This window comes from Stomoxys calcitrans, chromosome 1 (genome assembly GCF_963082655.1).
Source record: "Stomoxys calcitrans chromosome 1, idStoCalc2.1, whole genome shotgun sequence".
Classification (NCBI taxonomy): Eukaryota; Metazoa; Arthropoda; class Insecta; order Diptera; family Muscidae; genus Stomoxys; species Stomoxys calcitrans.
Window position 1 is genome coordinate 168,885,766 of NC_081552.1, and position 22,107 is coordinate 168,907,872.

Sequence of the window (22,107 nt, forward strand, 5' to 3'; positions counted from 1 at the left end):
ACAGCGTTTTTATTGTGATTAGCATTTTTATTGCGGTCAGAAATTAAGTTTGTGAAACGATTTTATTAAATTATTACTAAATTTTATAATTTTAATAAGAAATTATTTTTTGAATCACATGCCCTTCCTGGCTTTCTTTTTGATCCCTATAAGCAAAATACGAAATATTATGGTGATCGGTTAACGATAACCTGTGCCTCCACGACGTCCAAAGTAGAATGTAGTGCTTAGGATTCTTAGGAATCTAGTTGTGTATTTCAGGTCCTAGCATGAAATTGGTAAACTAAGTACACCCAATTCTGTTTTTACGCGATAGATACGTTCCTCGAAAACTCGTGCGAAAAATCCAAATCTGAGTCCGAAACCAAATATCCGTTGAAAATTGTAGTAACTACGCCCTTTTCAGTGTAAATCGCGCGATATATATATATATATATATATATATATATATATATATATATATATATATATATATATATATATATATATATATATATATATGGTCCATATATATATATATATATATATATATATATATATATATATATATATATATATATATATATATATGGGGCTATATCTAAATCTGAACCGATTTTTGAATCTGGGCTAAAAAAAGTGATATACGTGATGATTGGATAAAAAAACCGATATCCATCTCAGTAACAACAAGTTGTTGTTGTTGTTGTAGCAGTGTGTTGTACACTGAGGCGCCAGCCCTTGCCGATGAATGATTCTATCGGGTCAATCCCGTAAGTACAACTAGCTGCCATGGGATTGGCAGGCTTTTAGGCTGAAGAAGTCAAATCCGGTGATCGGTTTATATGGGGACTATATCTGTTTATAGACAATTCGGATCATACTTGGCATGGACGTTGGAAGTTATAACTAAGTTCTTTGTTCAAATTTCAGCCAAATCGGATGAATATTGAGGTTTCTAAGGGCTCAAGAAGTCAAATCAGGGGATTGGCTTATCTAAATCTGAACCGATATGGCCCATTTGCAATCCCCAATGTCCAAAGTATCTGTGTAAAATTTCAAGCGGCTAGCTTTACGCGTTCGACCGCTATCGTCATTCCGACAGACGGACGGACGGACATTGCAAGGTCGACTCAGAATGTCGAGATGATATAGAATATAAGTACTTTTTGGGGTCGCAGAACAATATTTCGAGTTACAAAGAGAATGACAACGTTATTATAAAAAAACGACAGACAGACTATCAGCACAGAAAGAATATGCCGACAGACGGACATGGCTAAGTCGAATCAGCAGGAATTTCTGAGTCGATCTAAACATTTTATCACAGGAGGATCGGTCTATATGGCAGCTATATCCTAATCTGGAACGATCTGAGCCAAATTGAAGAAGGATATCAAAGGGCCTAATAAATTTGGCGTTTATGGGCCTAAAACCCTAAATCGGAGGATCGGTCTATATGGCAGCTATATCCAAATCTGGACCGATCTGGGCCAAATTGACGAAGGATGTCGAAGGGCCTAACACAACTCACTGTCCCAAATTTCGGCAAAATCGGGTAGTAAATGTGGCTTTTATGGGCCTAAGACCCTAAATCGGCGGATCGGTCTATATGGGGGCTATATCAAGATATAGTCCGATATAGCCCATCTTCGAACTTAACCTGCTTATGGACAAAAAAAAAACCTGTGCAAAGTTTCAGCTCAATATCTCTATTTTTAAAGACTGTAGCGTGATTTCAACAGACAGACGGACATGTCTAGATGTTCTTAGATTTTTACGCTAATCAAGAGTATATATACTTCATAGGGTCGGAAATGGATATTTCGATGTGTTGCAAACGGAATGACAAAATGAATATACCCCCATCCTTCGGTGGAGGGTATAAAAATTGTTGATTTAATTAATTTTTTAATTGAAATATGTAAAAATTTCAATCACGACTGTAATTGAAAACAAGTAAAAGCGTGCTAAGTTCGGCCGGGCCGAATCTTATATACCCTCCACCATGGATCGCATTTGTCGAGTTCTTTTCCCGGCATCTCTTCTTAGGCAAAAAAGGATATAAGAAAAGAGTTGCTCTGCTATTAAAACGATATCAAGATATGGTCCGGTTCGGACCACAATTAAATTATATGTTGGAGACCTGTGTAAAATTTCAGCCAATTCGTATAAGAATTGCGCCCATTGGGGCTCACGAAGTAAAATAGAAAGAACGATTTATATGGGATCTGTATCGGCGACTTCTAAGGGTCAAGAAGTCAAGATCCCAGATCGGTTTATATGGCAGCTATATCAGGTTATGAACCGATTTGAACCTTATTTGACACAGTTGTTGAAAGTAAAAATACGTCATGCAAAATTTCAGCCAAATCGGATAGGAATTGCGCCCTCTATAAGCTCAATAAGTCAAATCCCCAGATCTGTTTTTATGACAGCTATATCAGGTTATGGACCGATTTCAACCATACTTGGCACAGTTGTTGGATATCATAACGAAACACTTGGTGCCAAAAATTCATTCCAATCGGATAAGAATTGCGCACTCTAGAGGCTCAAGAAGTCAAGACCCAAGATCGGTTTATATGGCAGCTACATCAGGTTATGGACCGATTTAAACCATACTTGACACTTGGGTATCATAACAAAACACGTCGTGCGAAATTCCATTTCAATCGGATAAGAATTGCGCCCTCTAGAGGCTCAAGAAGTCAAGACCCAAGATCGGTTTATATGGCAGCTATATCAGGTTATGAACCGATTTCAACCATACTTGGCACAGTTGTTGGATATCATAACAAAACACGTCGTGCAAAATTTCATTTCAATCGGATAAGAATTGCGCACTCTAGAGGCTCAAGAAGTCAAGACCCAAGATCAAAACATGGACCGATATGGCCCATTTACAATATCAACCGACCTACACTAATAAGAAGTATTTGTGCAAAATTTCAAGCGGCTAGCTTTACTCCTTCGGAAGTTAGCGTGCTTTCGACAGATAGACGGACGGACGGACGGACGGACAGACAGACGGACATGGCTAGATCGACATAAAATGTCACGACGATCAAGAATATATATACTTTATGGGGTCTCAGATGAATATTTCGAGTAGTTACAAACAGAATGACGAATTTAGTATACCCCCCATCTTATGGTGGAGGGTATAAAAAAATTATATTCGATTAACAAATAATTGAATCTAAATGATTCATATACCCTACACCACTACAGTGGTATAGGGTATTATAACTTAGTGCATTTGTATGTGACACCCAGAATAAATAGAGCTGGACATTGATAAGTATACCAATCGACTCAGAATCGCTTTCTCATTCAATTTAGCTATGTCCGTCTGTCCATGAAAATTTTGCAATTTTAAATTTTGCACCGACATTTTTCTTTAAACCAAGAGATACAGCCTATTGAAATTGGAAAAAATCGGTTCAGATTTGGATATAGCTCCCATATATATGTTCGTCCGATTTAGACTAAAATTGCAATAATGTGGAAATTTGTTAACCGATTCTCCCAAAATTTGGCAAGAATGATTTTTTCAAAGATGCTGTTGGACGCAACGTTACGGTGAATGAACACATTTCGAACCGAACACTGATTTTGGTAATAAAATTCAATGATTTGCAAGCGTTGCTCGTTAGTAAGTCTATTCATGATGAAATGTCAAAGCATACTGAGCATCTTTCTCTTTGACACCATGTCTGAAATCCCACGTGATCTGTCAAATACTAATGCATGAAAATCCTAACCTCAAAAAAATCACCCTTTATAAGGTGTGAGCATGCCATTCGCTTCACGTCTATCGTGTGCACTCATTTTTAATGTGCACTATTCTCTGCACTGCTTGATGTTTCAATATAAGGATCTTTGCCTATCCTAGTCTTCCAAATCATGAGTAAATGGGCTTCTTGGTCTCATTGTCGGCTCACTGTTCGTTAGGCTGCATTGTTTTTCTTATCATTGCATTGCCTGATGTTTCAATGTTAGGATCTTTGCCTATCCTAGTCTTAGGGGCTTCTTGGGAGAGGTTGATAGTTCCATAGTCGGCTCCATGTTCGTTAGACTGCGTTTGTTGATGGTAAGTAAACTACAGGGTGGCTGACATGAATTGGTTACACAATTTAAACGATCACTTTTTGTGTGAAAACATTTTTGTATTGATTTAAATGACAAAAAAAGTTTGGAAGTAATTTTAATTTCAGAATCCATTAACTTTTGCTCGATATGACCGCCATTTGCTTTGACTATTTCTCTGAGTAGGTAAAACAAGTAATAGCGTGCTAAGTTCGGCCGGGCCGAATCTTATACACCCTCAACCATGGATCGCATTTGTCGAGTTTTTTTCCCGGCATCTCTTCTTAGGCAAAGAAAGGATAAAAGAAAAGATTTGCTCTGCTATTAGAGCGATATCAAGATATGGTCCGGTTGCGCTCTTTGGGGGCTCAGTAAAATTGAGAGACCGATTTATATGGGAGCTGTATCAGGCTATAGACCGATTCAGACCATAACAATCACGTATGGTGATGGTCATGAAAGAATCCGTCGTACACAATTTCAGGGAAATCGGATTCCAGATCGGTTTATATGGCAGCTATATTAGGTTATAAACCGATTTAAACCTTATTTGGCACAGTTGTTGAAAGTCATAATAAAATACGTCATGCAAAATTTCAGCCAAATCTGATAGGTATTGCGCCCTCTAGAAGCTCAAGAAATCAAGTCCCCAGATCGGCTTATATGACAGCTATATCAGGTTATGAACCGATTTGAACCATACTTGGCACAGTTGTTGGATATCATAACAAAATACTTCGTGCAAAAGAATTGCGCCCTCTTGTGGCTCAAGAAGTCAAGATTCAAGATCGTTCTATATGGCGGCTATATCAGGTTATTGGCCGATTTGAACCTAATTTAGCACAGTTGTTGGGAGTTATAGCAAAACACGTCGTGCAAAATTTCATTCCAATCGGATAAGAATTGCGCCCTCTAGAGGCTTCAGAAGTCAAGACGCAAGATCGGTTTATATGGCAGCTATATCAAAACATGGACCGATATGGCCCATTTACAATACCAACCGACCTACACTAATAAGAAGTATTTGTTCAAAATTTCAAGCGGCTAGCTTTACTCCTTCGGAAGTTAGCGTGCTTTCGACAGACAGACGGACAGACGGACGGACATGGCTAGATCGACATAAAATGTCACAACGATCAAGAATATATATACTTTAGGGGGTCTCAGACGAATATTTCGAGTAGTTACAAACAGAATGACGAAATTAGTATTCCACCATCCTATGGTGGAGGGTATAGAAATGAGTCGCAAGCTGCTCGTATGTAGTATGTCGGTATTTTGGCCCACTCCCAGTGGTCTAGTGGTGTAGTATCTTTAAGTAAGTAATTGCTCAAACAATTTATAGAGTACACTGCCTGGGATGGGGGGTTTGTACCCAGGATAACACAGTGTCCGTTATCGCTGCTATGCCAAAAAGAAGCTGCCTTAACCTAACGGTTATTAGTATTTTCTGGGTAATAAGAAGACACAATTTTACCAAATAAGGCTGACCGGTATCCCGATTTGATTTCTTGATGGCCAAGTAGGAGCAATATTCAACTGATTTAGTATGCTAAGTTCTGGCATCTAAGCTAAGAATGGGCGGTATCGGTCTCAAATTTAATGTAACTTTAATATTAAATGATTTTCTTATATTACTGGATGAGCAAATGTATGAAGCAACATTTATCGATTGGAATCGATTTTATTTTTAGAATTTTTAAGAATAATTCGTAATATCGATTGGCACACTCTAATTCGCTATAAGTCTTTTTATAGGTTATAAGAATCATCAACGAAATTTGGTTTTGCACAATAAGTCTGCATTAACACCTGCGCTCTATGGCCATTAGATTAAAACCGGTTTGATAAAGACTTGCAATTAATGAAAGATTAACAGTTGAACCTAAGTGAATTACTCATGAGTTCAAACTTTCGTTTTCATTGCACTTTTACTTTTTAATTAATAATAAAAAATTGCTTTCAAGCCAGTTTTTTTTTCAATTTGTTGAGTCAGAACGTTTCTAACAGATTCCGTTGGCGGTAAATAAATGAAGTGATCAAAGTTCCTAAGACAAGAATCAATTTGTTTAATGGGAATTGGAATTTTTTTTGTTTTAGTACGCATTGATGTTACTTAGTTTAGAACATTTTATGATTTCTAGTTTTGAAGAGGATTTCTGAGCATGCTTAGAATCACATTGTTTGTATTTTAGCAAATGTTTAGGATCTATCTTTTATGATTATCGGGTGTGTTCTAGATTACACGTGAATGAAGTGTCAAAATGTCATAATTTTTTTTCATGAGATTTTTAAGTCAAGAAAGATGCATTTTACCAAAACCAATTAATTTTGATCTTTTTGTTTAATTGAATTCAATGTAATTGCGAAAGTGAAACCCAGAACATACCCGGATGTTTTATTTATGTTGGAGTTACGCCAAAGCGTGGGTATTGATTTACACGCATAAAAATAATTGTGAAAAACAACAACTTTGGTCGAAAAAACAACTACGAAAGTTGTTAATTTTCCTGCAACAATTTATTTTGAATCTCAACGACCCAAATTACAAATATGTTGTTGAAAGGCACGCTTTGCAAGCCAACATATAACAACAATATATCCATAAGCAGGCCACCGTAGCGCAGAGGTTAGCATGTCCGCCTATGACGCTGAATACCTGGGTTCGAATCCTGGCGAGACCATCAGAAAAAATTTTCAGCGGTGGTTTTCCCCTCCTAATGCTGGCAACATTTGTGCGGTACTATGCCACGTAAAAATTCTCTCAAAAGAGGTGTCGCACTGCGGCACGTATCATTGAGCTTAAACTTGAATCGGACTGCACTCATTGATATGTGAGAAGTTTGCCCCTGTTCCTTAGGGGAATGTTCATGGGCAAAATTTGCAATTTGCATATCCATAAGCAAGGCAAAAAACCGTCTATCCAGCCGACGCATGTGCTTTGTTTCGTTGGTGGTGTTTTTGTTTTTTTTTTTTTGTTCGGCTCGCGCTGCTTTGTCTCGTTCGTTTAACTGCTGCTCTCGGGTTTTCCTCAATCACTCTCTACTGTTACCCTTAAAAACAAATTTTAATCATTTTGGTATTGAACGCATGGATATCATGTTTGGTAGTCTTGCACGCATCCTCTAGCCTACCGACATCATCCTCTTTATTATGAAATAAATCAAAGGCATGCTGCACGGTAATAAGTTTCCCAAATAATAAAATTAAAAAAAGGTAACAACCACTATAAAAAAATTTTTCTGAATGCGAAATTATTATTTTTTAGTGCTGAATTTTTTCATATAAGTTAAATGAAAAAAAAAATAATTAAATTTTTTTTGGCCGACCGGGGGACTCGTACCTGGGCTTGCAAGTCATAAATGGCATGGGAGTTTTGTGCTCTATATGGTAGTACGCCTATTTTTACAACTACCTCAACTAAAGAATTTGTTGAAAGTCAACAAAATTTCAATAAATTTGTCTGTCAAGTCTCTTAGACTTGAGACTTACTTACGTACTTCAAAAAATAATGTCTTTGATTCAATGCTAAAATTCGTTGAGAATTTAAAGTTTCACATACAAATTTGGTAGATAGTTGAGTAATTAAATAAAAATCTAATTTTATTTGTTTGTGTGTTCACTACAAAAAACACCCTAAAACCACATAGATCGATTGGAAAAATGTGGCACTTCAATGAAGGGTATTTGGGAGTAGAACACGAATCTGGTATCAAAGTTTAACGTCAAGTGTCAGGCGGAAACATGGAACACAATGATAGGTATTCGAGAGTAGAGTACAAGTTTGTATCCTTATTTTGAAAAAACCATTTTCCCCTTTGAAATCAGTCGGGCTAATATGAAACTCAAACAAAACGTATTTGGGAGTAAAACACAAATCTTTTACCAAACAAGTAAACGCGTGTTATTTTCGGCCTGGCTGAGACTTATATACCCTCCACCATGGATCGCATTCGTGGAGTTCTTTGCCCGGTATCTCTTTTAAAGCAAACAAAGAAAAATGGATAAGAATTGCTTAGCTATTGGAGCTATATTAAATTATGCTTCGATTCGGACCATAAAATGTTGGAGGCCATAGCAGAAGCTATTGTGTTAAATTTCAGCCAATTCGGATAAGAATTGGGCCCTTTGGGGGTTCAAGAAGTAAAATTTGGAGATCGGTTTATATGGAAACTGTAGCAGGCTATCGACCGATTCAGGCCATATTAAGCACGTTTGTTAAAGGCCAGGGGAGAAGTCGTTTTCCAAAAAATCATCCAAATCGGGTAAGAATGGCGCCCTCTAGAGGCTTAAGAATTATAATCGGGAGATCGGTTTATATGGGAGTTATATCAGGTTATTAACCGATTAAGACCAGTTGTTGCGAGGCCACTGTACGCAAAACTTCAGCCAAATAGCATAACAATTGCGTACTCGAGAGGCTCTAGAAGTCAAGTTTGCAGATCGGTTTATATGACAGCTATATCAGGTTATGAACCGATTTGAAAAATACTTTGCGTAATTGTTGGTCATAAGTCATAACAAAACACTTTATGCTAAATATCACCCAAATCGGATAAGAATTGTGCCCTCCAGTGGCTCACGAACTCAAGATCCAAGATCGGTTCATATGGCAGCTATATCAAACCATGGACTGATACAACCCCACCTGACCTACTCTAATAAGAAGAATTTGTGCAAAATTTAAAGCTCCTTGCTTTACTCCATCGACAGTTAGCGTGCTTTCGATAGACATACGGACGGACGGAAATGGCTAGATCGACTTAAAATGTCATGACAATCAAAAATATATATACTTCATGGGGGCTTAAACGAATATTTCGAGGTTTTTTAAATGGAATGTGGAAATTATTAAACCCCATCTTATGGTGGAGGGTACAAAAATGGGAACAAATGTCTTAAGGTTCAGATCAGAAGTCAATTGTCGTAGAGAGAGCAACGTCAGGTGGGCTAAGCAAATCAGGTTGGGTAAAGTGAAAGTTTTCAGTATCAAGGACGGTGAGAGTGTTCGTGAATGCGAGAAACAATGCGGTTTCGCCATTTAGTCAAACAGTGTACTTTTGCGGCCACTGCATTGTATAACCTTTGGGATCTTCATCCGTCAACAGTGTACATTTGTCGTCACTGCACAGCAAAATTCCACAAAGTATCCCTCATCTCTGATAATTTCGCTGACAACAGGTTACTTTTGCAGTGACTGCTCCGCTCAATTCAATTTTTCAATTCTCTATGAATATCGTATTTTCATCGTAACAGCACCGTACAAGCCAGTGTATTTCCATGGTTACTGCACCACCTTCGATTTTTTGTTTGTCAAATGTGAACACTCGTGGTCACAATAATTTGGAACTTTTAATTTTTCCTCTGGCAACATTGTGCTTTCCCGATCTCTACATCGTACGTATTCTGAGTTTTCGCCTAACAACAGAGTACTTTAAAACAGTCTACTTTCGAGATCTAACAACTGTGCCACGTATGCTCTAAATTGGTTCATAACCTGATTTAGCTGCCATATAAGCCGATCTGGGATCTTGACTTCTTGAGCCTCTAGAGGTGGCAATTATTATCCGATTTAGACGAAATTTTGCATGAAGTGTTCCTTTTGTCTTTCAACAACTATGTATGATCTAAATCTAAATTTTGCTCAAAGACTTCTTCTATGGTCTCCAAAATCCAAACCAAGTATGCCCTGAATTGGTCCATAAACGGCAAATTCTATTCGTTATCCTTTGTTTGCCTATCAAGGGATACCGGGCAAAGAACTTCACAAATGTGATCCATAGTGGAGGGTATATAAGATTCGACCCGGCGGAACTTAGCACGCTTTTACTTATTTTAGTTCAATCGAAAATTGTTTGAATTACAAACTGGTCTTGGACCATATGCGCCTTCTTTTATAATATCAGCAAAACATTTTTATTTTCAATTACATTTTTAATTGAAAACATGTTCGTGATATTTTTTCTGTGTGTCAAACCTTAGCGCTTGCGTTTCAAAGAGGAAGTAACAGGTCTTCACCCATATCGGTCTGCTATATACAAAGCCGTGGTGTGTCTGGGTCCCAGCTTAGAGCCCCTAGCTCGAAGGTGAGGAACCGTTCCACGCCTCGGCTACGAATAGTTGCCTCTTAGACGTGTCAACCGACTGTTAAAACTGAAACTGTAGGCTGTGTTCTCCATTGTAGCCACTCTGATATATTCTTCCTCCAGAACAAAAGAAACACACCATGAAATGTTCAGCAAAAACGGTTCAGTTGCTTTAATCCGGACAAACTGACTAAAAAAAAAAAAATAATAATCACAAATTCAATTTTATTCCCAAATACAACACCTCGCGAAATGTTAAACCCTATAAAATGAATATTTTTATATTGATTTGATTGCATATTTTAAGTCGGTTCATCCTGTCTGTCCAAGCCTATAAAGAGATTCATTCTTTCTCAATTTTGCTTTTATTTTACAATTGAAGTTGTATTACGACTCCAATTCTTATGTCAAGTAAATTTAAAAATAATTTACTATTGGATACAGCTCCCTAGATGGTACATCTCTGATTCCAATAATTATTTGCATGGGAAGTTATGGTTTTGCTAATACGTAAGAGATCATCCGTTGACTGATGACAACATAAACATCGCAAAGGATAAATGCTTATATGAAGTTTGGTGTACTATTTGAGATGAGATATGAGACTCAAATTTCAATAATCGAATTAAAATCGAAAGATTGACTTTGGCATGCTATATTCAAGTGAGAGATACTATTTTAAGATGTTAAACCATGTTTAATAGAAATAGGATTTTAAACAAATAGAATCGGCGCAGAACAAACCGATTACTGGCTTAAGTGTATGTTCACAGTGGCATGGTTCCATACAAATTTAATCATTACTAAATTGAAGGCCCATGATTGACTTGGGTTTGTCTAATAAAGATTCCGTAATAGGATTTAAAATGCTCGTTCCAAGGCATCCCTTATGCCTTTTTTATTTCTCTATATCTACATATTCAACTTTCAACTTTCAAAATCAGTTCCTCAATGTTGGTGGTCTTTAAAGCGGTGTCACATGTATTTTAAGAGTTACAAATCTCCAGAAGTTTTAGACGAAGGCCATTATAATCGTCAATGCCTTGACAGTGAAAAATGAAAACCACTTTAGCGTTATCTCTGGCCAGAAATGGTTAACACTCCATAAATGGTGGCTGCAAAAACCATGAGAGCAGAACACATAATCGACATGTTGGCTAATTATGATTGCAGTTGGCTTTTACTTTCCGCAAGTGTGCATCGTGTTTTTCTTTTTAGCAAGAATGTGACGTGGAATTTCAAGTTCACTTTAAATGACCACTTACTGTTCTGATCCCCTGAGCGGGTCATGAGCATGAGGAATGTAGCTCACTCAATTCACAACACAACTCACCACAAAGCTCAAAGAAACGATGTCGTAATATGTATCAGAAAACCTACTCCAACTTGGGAAGAGTCATTTTGGCAAGGGAGGAAGAATGTTTCAACAAAGTGGCTATAAACTTTTTGAGAACGCCCATCCAACACAGAAGTTTCATCTGAAACAACATTGGCAAAAAATTAACATTGTCCAGCGAAGACACGCAAACATACAAACAAACCCATTCACTGCAAATGTAGTCTTCCCAGAAGACAGGCTTGGACCATCACACACACACTACATACGAGTAAGCATGAGAAATTAAATCAAAATTTGACTCAGTTTTGGGGAGAGAAAACAAAAGCAAAAAAAAAAAAATTGTGGACAAAAATACCGGCGTCTTTTTTTGGGTGCCATCCATCCCATTTAGCGAAGGCTGCAAGTACGAGAGTGTAAAAGACAATCAATGAATGGATGGCCTTTATTGGGCTAAAAATGAAGGGGTATAAATTGCCAAGCCACTCCAATGTTCGATATTAATTCTTGGCTGAATCTAAACGAGGAAACAACTCGCCGCCAACTTTTCTCGAAAGCCATAAAGCATCACCGTCCAACATCAATAACATGGCCAAATTGGTAAGTATCTTGGTAACAAAGTAGGATGTTTTGCCATGATTCGGATTGCGCGTGTAAAGAAGATTCGTCGATTGATACAAATCGATCGAGCCAAACAAAAGATTAAATTCACGCAAATAGCAATATTACACTTCCAAATCGAAATCATTGACAATTTTAGACAATTGTCCATTGTCTCGAAAATGGTTGCTTTTGTCTCGAACACCTCAGCTCATATATGGTGTGCTTTTGTCTTTTCAGTTCATCTGCTGTTTAGCCGCCCTGTGCGCCGCCGCCTTGGCCCGTCCCGATCAATATGATGCTGCGGCTCAAACGCGCAGCTTCAGTAGTGACATTAAAGAAGATGGTAGCTATCAGTATCAATATGACACCACAAATGGCATTGCTGCCCAAGAGAATGGTGTTGGAGGTTATTATGCCAGCGGATCATCGGCTTACTATGCTCCCGATGGCCAATTGATTACTTTGACTTACACCGCCGATGAAAATGGATTCCATCCGGCTGGCGAACATCTGCCCACACCTCCACCAGTACCAGTTGCCATTCTTAAAGCCCTAGAATACATTCGCACTCATCCCAATCAGGAGGAGAGACAGGGTGGAGCCCAGCTGAAACATGGACGTCACCATTAAAAAGTGTACAAACTAAGTCTAATGTGGCCCAATGGTGCCATGGAATAGATATAAGTATTTTTTATCATTTGTGTTAATTCCCAAGTCCATTCCATTAATTCCCTTTTCTGTTCAGAAGCCAAGCAATGAGCCATTTCCTTTGTTAAACGTTAGAAGTGAAAATACGAAAAGACGACCGAAAAACGTACCGAAATTTGCAAAAATGCGAAAAAAAATAATAAAAAAATCATTAAAACACTAATATGCAGGTGGTTTTTAACTACCATGGCGGGTTTTCTTATTTGTGCAGGTGGCCGAGTTGGCAGCGTGTTAGGCTTACTGGGATGATGGTCGTGGGTTCGATTCCCACCTTTGCACTGTGGGCCACAGCACTAAGGGGCACAATTATAAGCTGATTTGGCGAGTTTGGTTTGGATCAAACTCGGTGCCGATTTGGAATTTTTGCTGAATGTCAAAACATGGATATATCTTGATAATTTTTGGTTTGAATATTTATTGTTCTCTGAGGAGCCAAATTGCGTAAATATAGCAACATTTGTTGAAAAATACCGTTAAACCCTTCAAAATATGTGAAATCGGGCGGTACCTCTATATAGGAGATATACCTAAATATGGACCAATATTCACGATTTTTTTGCAATAGTGTTTTTTTCCCACTAGAAGCCTACAATGCAAATTTCAGATCGTAACTTTATTAGAAATATTTTTGTCGCACCTTACAAATAAGATGTGCATTGGCTTGAGTCTGTTATTACAAAAATATAACAATGGACTCTTACATCAAAAAGGTAAAATCCCATGGCAATCGGCTCTGTGTACCGGATTCACGAGATGAAACCCTTCATCAGCCATGGGTTGCCTCCTCGGTATATGTCCTTTTTTCGTCATGGTGGAGTTACATACCGGAGTGCCTACTCCGCACGCTTCTGGCCCGTATCGAAATTAAAGAGAACTCCGGACCCTGGTTTTGTTTGGTTTGCCAGAACCGCCCCAACTGAGGTGTATCCGGTGCATAAAGTGGGTGCATTTTCGTTCTTGCTGTGACCTTAAGTCACTACGGCAGTAGAGTCGCACTGAATATAATGCAATATGTACATACAGCCAGTTGGTAGCTTAGTCCCAGTTAATGGCCAAGTTTAAAGGACCATCATTAGTGACTTACTGTCCGGCCATAATCGCCTGGTTTTGGGAGACTTTAATGCACAACATGTTTCATAGCATTCTCTCCTTGATGACGATCAGCGGGGTAAAGCGTTGGCAGAGCAGATTGAAGGCTCCACGCTTTGCACAGTAAATGAAGAAGCCTCCACTTGGATTTTGAGGAAGTACAGTAGCTCGCCAGACATTTCCATTGCATTCCCTTACCTCCTGACTCAGCGAGCTGAATCTGGAAATAAACCGGGTAGTCAACAGCGGAATCAGGGCTGCGTAGTCGAAGTCGAGTAAATTTTCTCAGGAATTGGAATCGAAATTAGGGATCTGGGCTTTGGAATGTTGAACTCGAGGGGTTTTCAAATTTTTTAATAAAAAGATTTCTTATCTTTCCTTTTTCAAATTTCACTTAAAAAACATCTAAAATATGTCTTCATTACAAACGGAAAAGAAAAATGTAAGGTATTTAAGCAAGTTTTTTCAACAAATACTAATCCATCAAAAAAATAATTTTGAAAATCGGACCATAAATGAAGATTTGACAGCCCCAAACAATATTTCAAAATGCCGAGGTGACCAACTTTAGTGGCCTTTCAAGAGGCGCCCGGACCAACTAGGGCCTTGGAATTTTGCACACAATCTCGGTAGTACTTCAGCTCTAACCATTTCAAAGAGATATCTCTACCCGTTCTCACACAGACTATATTTTGATATAGCTGCCATATAGACCGATCTGCCGATTTAGGGTCCTAGGCCCATAAAAGCCACATTTATTATCCGATTTGCTGAAATTTGGGACAGTGAGTTGTGTTAGGCCCTTCGATATCCTTCAATAGTTTGGTCCAGATCGGTCCAATTTTGGATATAGCTGCCATATAGACCGATCCCTCGATTTAAGGTTTTTGGGGCCATTAAAGGCGAATTTACTGTCCGATGTCGCCGAAATTTGGGACAGTGAGTTGTGATAGGACCTTCGACTTCCTTCTGCAATTTGTCCCTGATCGTTCCAGATTTGGATATAGCTGCCATATAGACCGATCTCTCGATTTAAGGTTTTGGGCCCATAAAAAGTGCATTTTTTTTAGATTTTATTGAAATTTGACACAGTGACATAGGTTAGGCTTTTCAACATCCGTACCGTATATGGTTCAGATCGGTTTATTTTTAGATATTTATACTAAATAGATTAACATTTTTACACTATTGATCAATGACTTGTACTTATTAGTATTTGGTCTAAATCGGAACATATTTTGATATAGCTGCTATGGGCATAAAGTATGCATTTTTCACCGGATTTTGACGAAAGGTGGTTTAGATATATACCCAAGGTGGTGGGTATCCAAAGTTCGGCCCGGCCTAACTTAACGCCTCTTTACTTGTTTTACTATTTTTTTTTTGATTTTCTCCCACTGTGAGTCGTGGCACTGGACCTATTGAGAGCATTCGATGTGGTCAGCCATGCCAAAACAATTTGAGGATATCGCCAGCACGTCTCTCCAGCCAGGACTGAAACACTGGGTCACGAATTATCTGTGTGGTCGGCAGTATTTTGTGGAATTTTGAGATAAGAAGGGGTGGCGCTGATTAAACTGTAGCAATTGACCGGTCTGTGGTAAGTTATCCAGCGCCAGTGTGGTGACGTCAGCTAAGTGACACGCAGTGGAATAATATTCAGATCTGTCAGAATGTCGCTCTCTCCTCAGTTCTCACTTGCACCACCTCAATGAGGAGACAAATATGTAATCGCAGGGACCATCCAAATCATCAACTTGTTAATAGGTATCCACCGCTCAGAAACCTTATGGTGGATCTACATGATCTAGAGCGGGAGGTTCAGTGCTACAAGTGAGTACCCCCAGGTCAAGCGCCATTTCAAGCGGATATATCACACAGACGCGGTTAGGTTGAAAAGAGGGTGTAGATTTAATCGGCCCCATGCCACTATGGACATACACATAAGCCAGTAATTGGTTTGTTGTGCGCTCTAAAAACTATAAAGTAACCTATAAAAAGAAAATTTTAAGCTGGGAATTCCGTGCTACTTACAAAATCTTTAATTGTTTTCAATACCACTCCCCTAAGTTGGTTCATGTCTGGTATTGTGTCTCCACCTAAGTGCCGGAATCTGTTAGACGCGAAAGCCGGGCAGTGACAAAGGAAATGCTCCAACGTCTCATCATCTTCCCCGCATGCCATACACATGCTATCACTTGCCGCACCGATTTTACATAAGTGAGCTCGTAGCCCTATGTGTCCCGTTATGATACCAATAGCTATACTGACCTCCTTCTTATTTCCTTTCAGTAATAGCCTCATTTTCTCACGATCTGGATCCCCCCATAGGATTTTCGCCGTCCTACCGACCGTTACGCTGTTCCACAAGGTTGCATGTGCATAAGTCGCCCTCTCCCTTAACTCGGACTGCGTCGACCCGAAAGGATTCGGGTTAACCAAGTTTATTGACGGCAGTCCTCTGGCCTTTACCGCCATATCGGCTGCCTTTTCATTTCCACTTACTTCGTTATGGCCCGGCACCCAAACGATACGAATTTTGACATCCTCTATTCGTGACCTTGCCGTCCTGGTTGTTATTGCTCTTATGCCAATTTTACTCTCGGTAAAGATGTTCACACTCGACATCCTCGCGTTAGCACCACACCACTTCACGCATCCTGCAGGACCGTATTATGGTCAGGCAGTCTAAAACAGATCTCAGACCTTGGGTTCTCAATGCAGACCCCCAGGTCCACTCTGTTCTCTAGCTTTGATCCATCCGTGTAATATGATCTTCCAGATGGCAATACTAGGGGTCCGTCAATCCGAGACTGTGCCGATGACAGCAGTGACTTGCCCTCGACCTCAATGTTCATCTCATATGTACGTATAAAAGTGTTGGTCTAATCACGCTCCTGTAGAGCCAGTGGACTATCCTCGGATTCAGGCCCCATTTCGAGCCTACGGCCCGTCTACATTATGCCCACCATCAGTGAGCCTTCTGAATGTGACACTTCCAATTAAATTTCCTGTCCAAAATCATACCTAAGTATTTGACTTTGGCAGATATCGAAATCGTCTTATTGAGGAAACGTAGTGCGTTAAATTGGCTCATCTTCGTCTTCCTCGTGAACACGCATATTTCAGTCTTCTCTGGGTTAACATTGAGACCTCTGGGTCTATCCCAGTCATATGCCATATGCAAGACCCTTTCGGCCCTTATGCGTAGCTCGTTCGGATCCTTACCCCTTAGATGTATTATAACATATGCTGCGTAGTATACAGTTTCAAAACCCTCCTCTGTTAGCATTCGTAATAAGTCATTTATGGCGGTCACCCATAGGAGTGGCGATAAAATGTCCCCCTGCGGCGTGCCTTGTGCACTTTCTTCCTTATATTTATGCCATGGGACACACAATTTATCTACCTGTTCCTTAACATATGGTCTATCCAGTCTCTAAGGACCGGTTCCTCCCGGTACTGGTCTAAGGATTCGATCAGTGTGTCGGACCGCACACTGTTAAAAGCACCCTCAATGTCAACGCATACCGCCAGGGTGTATGTTTTGGCATCGAAGGATTCTTCTTTTTTATGCACAACCTCGTGCAGGGCAGTCTCCACCGACCTTCCATTGACATAGGCATGCTGTTTGTATTTGAGCAGTTGGCTGGATGTCCTACTCTTTATCATGGCGTCCTCAATACGTTCCATGGTTTTGAGTAGAAAGGACGTAAGGCTTATGGGTTTGTAGGCCTTTGGTGTCGCACAAATTGTTTTGCCGAGCTTGTATGCATGCAAACACCACCCTTGCCTCCTGCCAGGCTATCGCAGTATATGCAAGTCCTAGGCACGTTGTGAAAATTTTGGCCCGATGAGGCGCCAGATAGTCTGCCTCTTTCTGTAGTAACGCCGAAAATATTCCTTTAGGTCCGAGTGACTTAAATGGTAATGCGATGAACAACCATCGGATGAATGTGAACCTTGTAGAACGACCGCTACCCATTACACCTGAAGAAATTAACATCCCCCAGAAAACCAGAGTAGATATGGTACAATTAAAATTCGGCAGATGCAGCCGCCTCAACTTCTACCGAGCAAGGATTGATTCCAATATGCAGCATGTGTGTATCGATTGTGACCTGGTACCGCACGACACACGCCTCAACTCCTACTGAGCAAGGATTGATGCCAATATGCAGCATGTGTGTCTCCATTGCGACCTGGTATCACACGACACACGTCACCTATTTAACCTGCCCAGCCAGATTCGCTCAACTCAGACCCAGATACCTCTGAATGCACCTCACCTTAGACACAGAGTTCCTGGATCTGTATATTTAACATAAACAAGCAGACGCGAGATAGAACACAACACATTGCTGTTGAAGACCGCAACACAATTTGATTTCCAAAAAGTTTACCAAACCAAATGCGATCGGTTCGGTCCAAGAAGTCAAATTGCCGGAATCGTTCGGTTTATAGCTATTTTTAGGTTTATTTTTTCAGTTTCAACAAAAGCTGACAAATAAGACTCATTAAAAAAACCCATCTAACCAACAAAAATAGCCTAATTCAAAAATATTAAAAAGCGGACAGTGTTTTGTAGGTGTAGAGTAAACAATGTAGTCTCAAATAATTAACTTCTATCTCGTTCGGCTCGTATGTATCGGAATTAAGTTATGGCAGTAATTCTTAAAATTTTGAGATCAATAAGAACATTGAGTTATGGTACCCACTGTGGGACAGCGCGTCATATCTTCTAGCATTTATATCACTGGAGTGTACATGTATCGATTAAAACACATTTTATTATTAAATTGTCAAGAAATTGCAATAAATCTAAGCGAAAATACCTCCTTTGGTGATTTGCTAATTTAATGTTGGCCAACGAAGACTACCACTTCAAACCGGATTGTTATACACCTCGCAATGCAACCAACATTTGCATTGCATAGATCCCCCATAAATTTCTTATAAAAAGCAGAATAGTATGGCCAACACTCTCAGAACTCTTGTACCGCTCGGGATTAAATATTGGTGGATAAATAAAAGAAAAAAAAAAAAACGATACCATCATGAAAAAGATTGTAAGTCAATCGGTGACAAAAACAAAAAGACAAAAGCCATACAAAAAAGAAGACAAACCACAAAACAAAAGATTTCCTCTTGTAAAGTGAGCATAAAGTGATAATGAAATCGAACCTTTATTTTAGTTTGTTGTTGCTGTATTAACCACATTGGCTATTGGTACTTTTGCCACAACAGACAAGGATGTCCATGCTGAGATCTTAAAATTCGAAAGCCACATAGACCACAATGGTAACTACAACTATGTCTATGAGACCTCGAATAGTATTACAGCCGAGGAAAAGGGTACCGGTGGTAAATTTGCCAAAGGTGGTTACGCCTATTATTCGCCCGAAGGCGAATTAATCCAGATGGCCTATGAGGTTGATGAGAACGGCTTTCATCCCAAGAGTGAAATTTTGCCCACTCCACCTCCGATTCCAGCTGCAATACTGAGGTCTTTGGAATACATCCGCACCCATCCTCAGAAAGATGATCATTAGAAACTTTTGCAGTATTAGTTTGGCTAGAGGACGCTTATCTTTATAAAAATTGGCATGTATATCAATAGAAGTTAGTTGAAAAATGTCTTGAGGTAAACATTGTACAGAAACGTGTTCATCTATGACAGATATTATTATTTCTATTTAGTCCGTGTTATTGTTTTCTATTTTTTTAGTTTTTAACAATATTTTTTAAAAAATAATTTTTTTTAATAAAATAAATATGAATTATTTTTTGATAAGATAGTTTTTCATGTTAAAAGTTCCCTAATACAACAGTGAAAAGGTATCACATTAACGACTTTGTTCACAAAACTTAATGTTGATTTGAAATAGGTTTATTTGACTGATTTCTTTTATAGAACTGTCAAATGAACCTACTTTAAGGAGTTATTAAGTTTTGTGTTTGTTTTGATGAATGAAGGACTTTTAGCTGTTATTTGGGCCTTTGTGGCCTCGTGGGGCAGCAGAGTTTAAACGATCAATAACGCTATAAAAACCCTCCTCTCTGATGTCGCACTGCGGCATGCCGTTAGGACTCGGCTATAAAAAGGATGTTCCTTATCATTGAACTTGAACTTGAATCGGACAGCACTTATTATTATGTATGAAGTTTGCCCCTGTTCCTTAATGGAATGAACATGGCCAAATTTGCATTGTACAAAAAACATCTCCATGTTCCAAAAAGTTTGGAGTAGATTCGATTGGTTTTCAATGGCTTGAACAGGCACCATTGTATGAACTGTTGCAATACCCAGCAATAGCAGCAGTTGTCCTTCCCGTAAATACTAAAGACAAATATCCTTACAAGATGAATCATTGTAGTTACTAATACATAGGTTCTTATAAGTGTAAATTGACCGATTAATATACAGTGGTGGAAAAATAATAGGAACGTTGGTCACTAAGAATAACATTCAATAAAAGAGTAGAAAAATATTTATACCTTCTTTAATTGCCTATGACAAGATATTTATTCCACTAAACGACCGTAGAATAGCGTTCCAAGCGCCTCGATCTTTTGTGCTTGCTCTAAAATCTTTGACACCAAGTTTCGAGGTGTCTCCCACCACTTGGACTTTCCGTCGGACTCTTGATCGTCTCGGTTTGCGTGTACCACCGTGTTTGCCTTCAAAAGACTTCTTTGCTGGAGCTTCTTCATCCATTCTGACAACATGACCTAACAAACTAAGCCGTAGTATTTTGATACGTGTAACTATGCTATCGTCTTCGTACAGCTCGTGGTTCATACGACGCTTATATTTTCCGTTAACGTAAACAGGTCCATATATTTTACAAAGAATCTTTCTCTCAAACACTCCAAGCACTGCCTCAGCTGCTTTCACCTCAGAACCATATAACAACACGGATAGTATCAGTGTCTTGTATAGTGTAATCTTCGTTTGTCCAGGGGTAGCCTTGTTTCTAAACTGCTTTCTCAATCCATTCTTCACTTTATTTCAAAACAGGTGTCATTCGTTTCGGTTACAGCGGAGCCGAGGTAGATAAAGTTACTGACTATCCAAAGTTGTGGTTCCGAACTTTCTCCATTTCCTTAATCAGATCGGTTGCACAGGGCGTTTTGGGAGTTGATACCATACATTTTGTCTTATCACCATTTACTCCCAGACGCATTGTGACACATTCTCTTTCGATTTTTTCAAAGGCTGCAGTTACTACTTCCGGTGACCGACCAATGAAGTCGAGTAGCATGTGTTCTCTTGTGATTAGTGTGCCATATCTATTCACATCTGCGTCTCGTATAAGCTTCTGCAGCAGGATATTAAAGAGATCACACGATAGGATGTCTCCATGTCGGAAACCTCTTTTGGCATTGAATGGTTTCGAGAGATTCTTTCCTATTCTTGCTGAGGAACGTGTATAAGCAAGTGTCATTCCTCAGAATCTTATTAATTTTGCAGGGATACCAAACTCAGACATGGCTTGAAATACCTTTGAACGTAAAGGAGTAGCGAAAGCAGCTTTGTAGTCAACAAAGAGATGGTAGGTGTTGATTTGTCCTTCTCGGGTCTTTTCCAGGATTTAGCGCAGTGTGAATATTTGGTCTATGGTGTATTTACCAGGTCTAAAGCCGCATTGTTAGGTCCCTATTATGTCATTGACTTTAGGTTTTAATATTCCTCGATGGTATCTTGTATCCAATGGGGAGGAGACGTATACTTCTGTAGTTGGCACATTCCGCCTTGTCTCCTCTCTTGTGCTCGGGACAAAGTATACTGATGTTCCAATCATCGAATATGCGTTCTTCCAACCAGATTGCGCAGATAAGCTGATGCATACGCTTTATCAGCGTGTCGCCTCCGGTCTTAAATAGTTCCGCGGTTAACTCGTCGACAGCTGCACTGCTCCTTGGACCTCATTCTGATAAGGAGATAAACTTTCTATATCATTACCAGGGATTGGTTCTGCGGTATCCTCTTCGCCGTCGTCGTCGGACACTATCAGTTGGGTAAAATTATTTTCATATTCTCAGCACGCTATCTGTGTCATTTACCAGATTTCCTTCTTTGTCTCTGCAGGAGGATGTACCAGCACCAAAGCCATCGGTTTGATGTTTAATTCTTTGGTAGAATTTCCGGACTTCATTCTGACTCCTGTACATCTCAATTCGCTCACACTCACGTCTCTTTTCTTTCTGCGT

The 22,107-nt window shown here is 39.3% G+C and overlaps 2 protein-coding genes across 2 annotated transcripts; both read left to right on the top strand.

Annotated features, from left to right (window-relative positions):
- Window positions 1–11,976: 11,976 nt before the first annotated feature.
- LOC106091588 (pupal cuticle protein Edg-78E) lies at window positions 11,977–12,967 on the top strand. The gene is made up of 2 exons (XM_013258148.2): window positions 11,977–12,093; window positions 12,334–12,967. The coding sequence occupies exons 1-2, from the start codon at window positions 12,082–12,084 to the stop codon at window positions 12,724–12,726; spliced, it is 405 nt and encodes a 134-aa protein (XP_013113602.1). The 5' UTR covers window positions 11,977–12,081; the 3' UTR covers window positions 12,727–12,967.
- A 5,983-nt stretch (window positions 12,968–18,950) lies between these two features.
- Window positions 18,951–19,445, top strand: LOC106091586 (pupal cuticle protein Edg-78E-like). The gene is made up of 2 exons (XM_013258146.2): window positions 18,951–18,962; window positions 19,089–19,445. Exons 1-2 carry the CDS (start codon window positions 18,951–18,953, stop codon window positions 19,443–19,445), a joined length of 369 nt encoding a protein of 122 aa, XP_013113600.1.
- The last annotated feature ends 2,662 nt before the right edge of the window (window positions 19,446–22,107 follow it).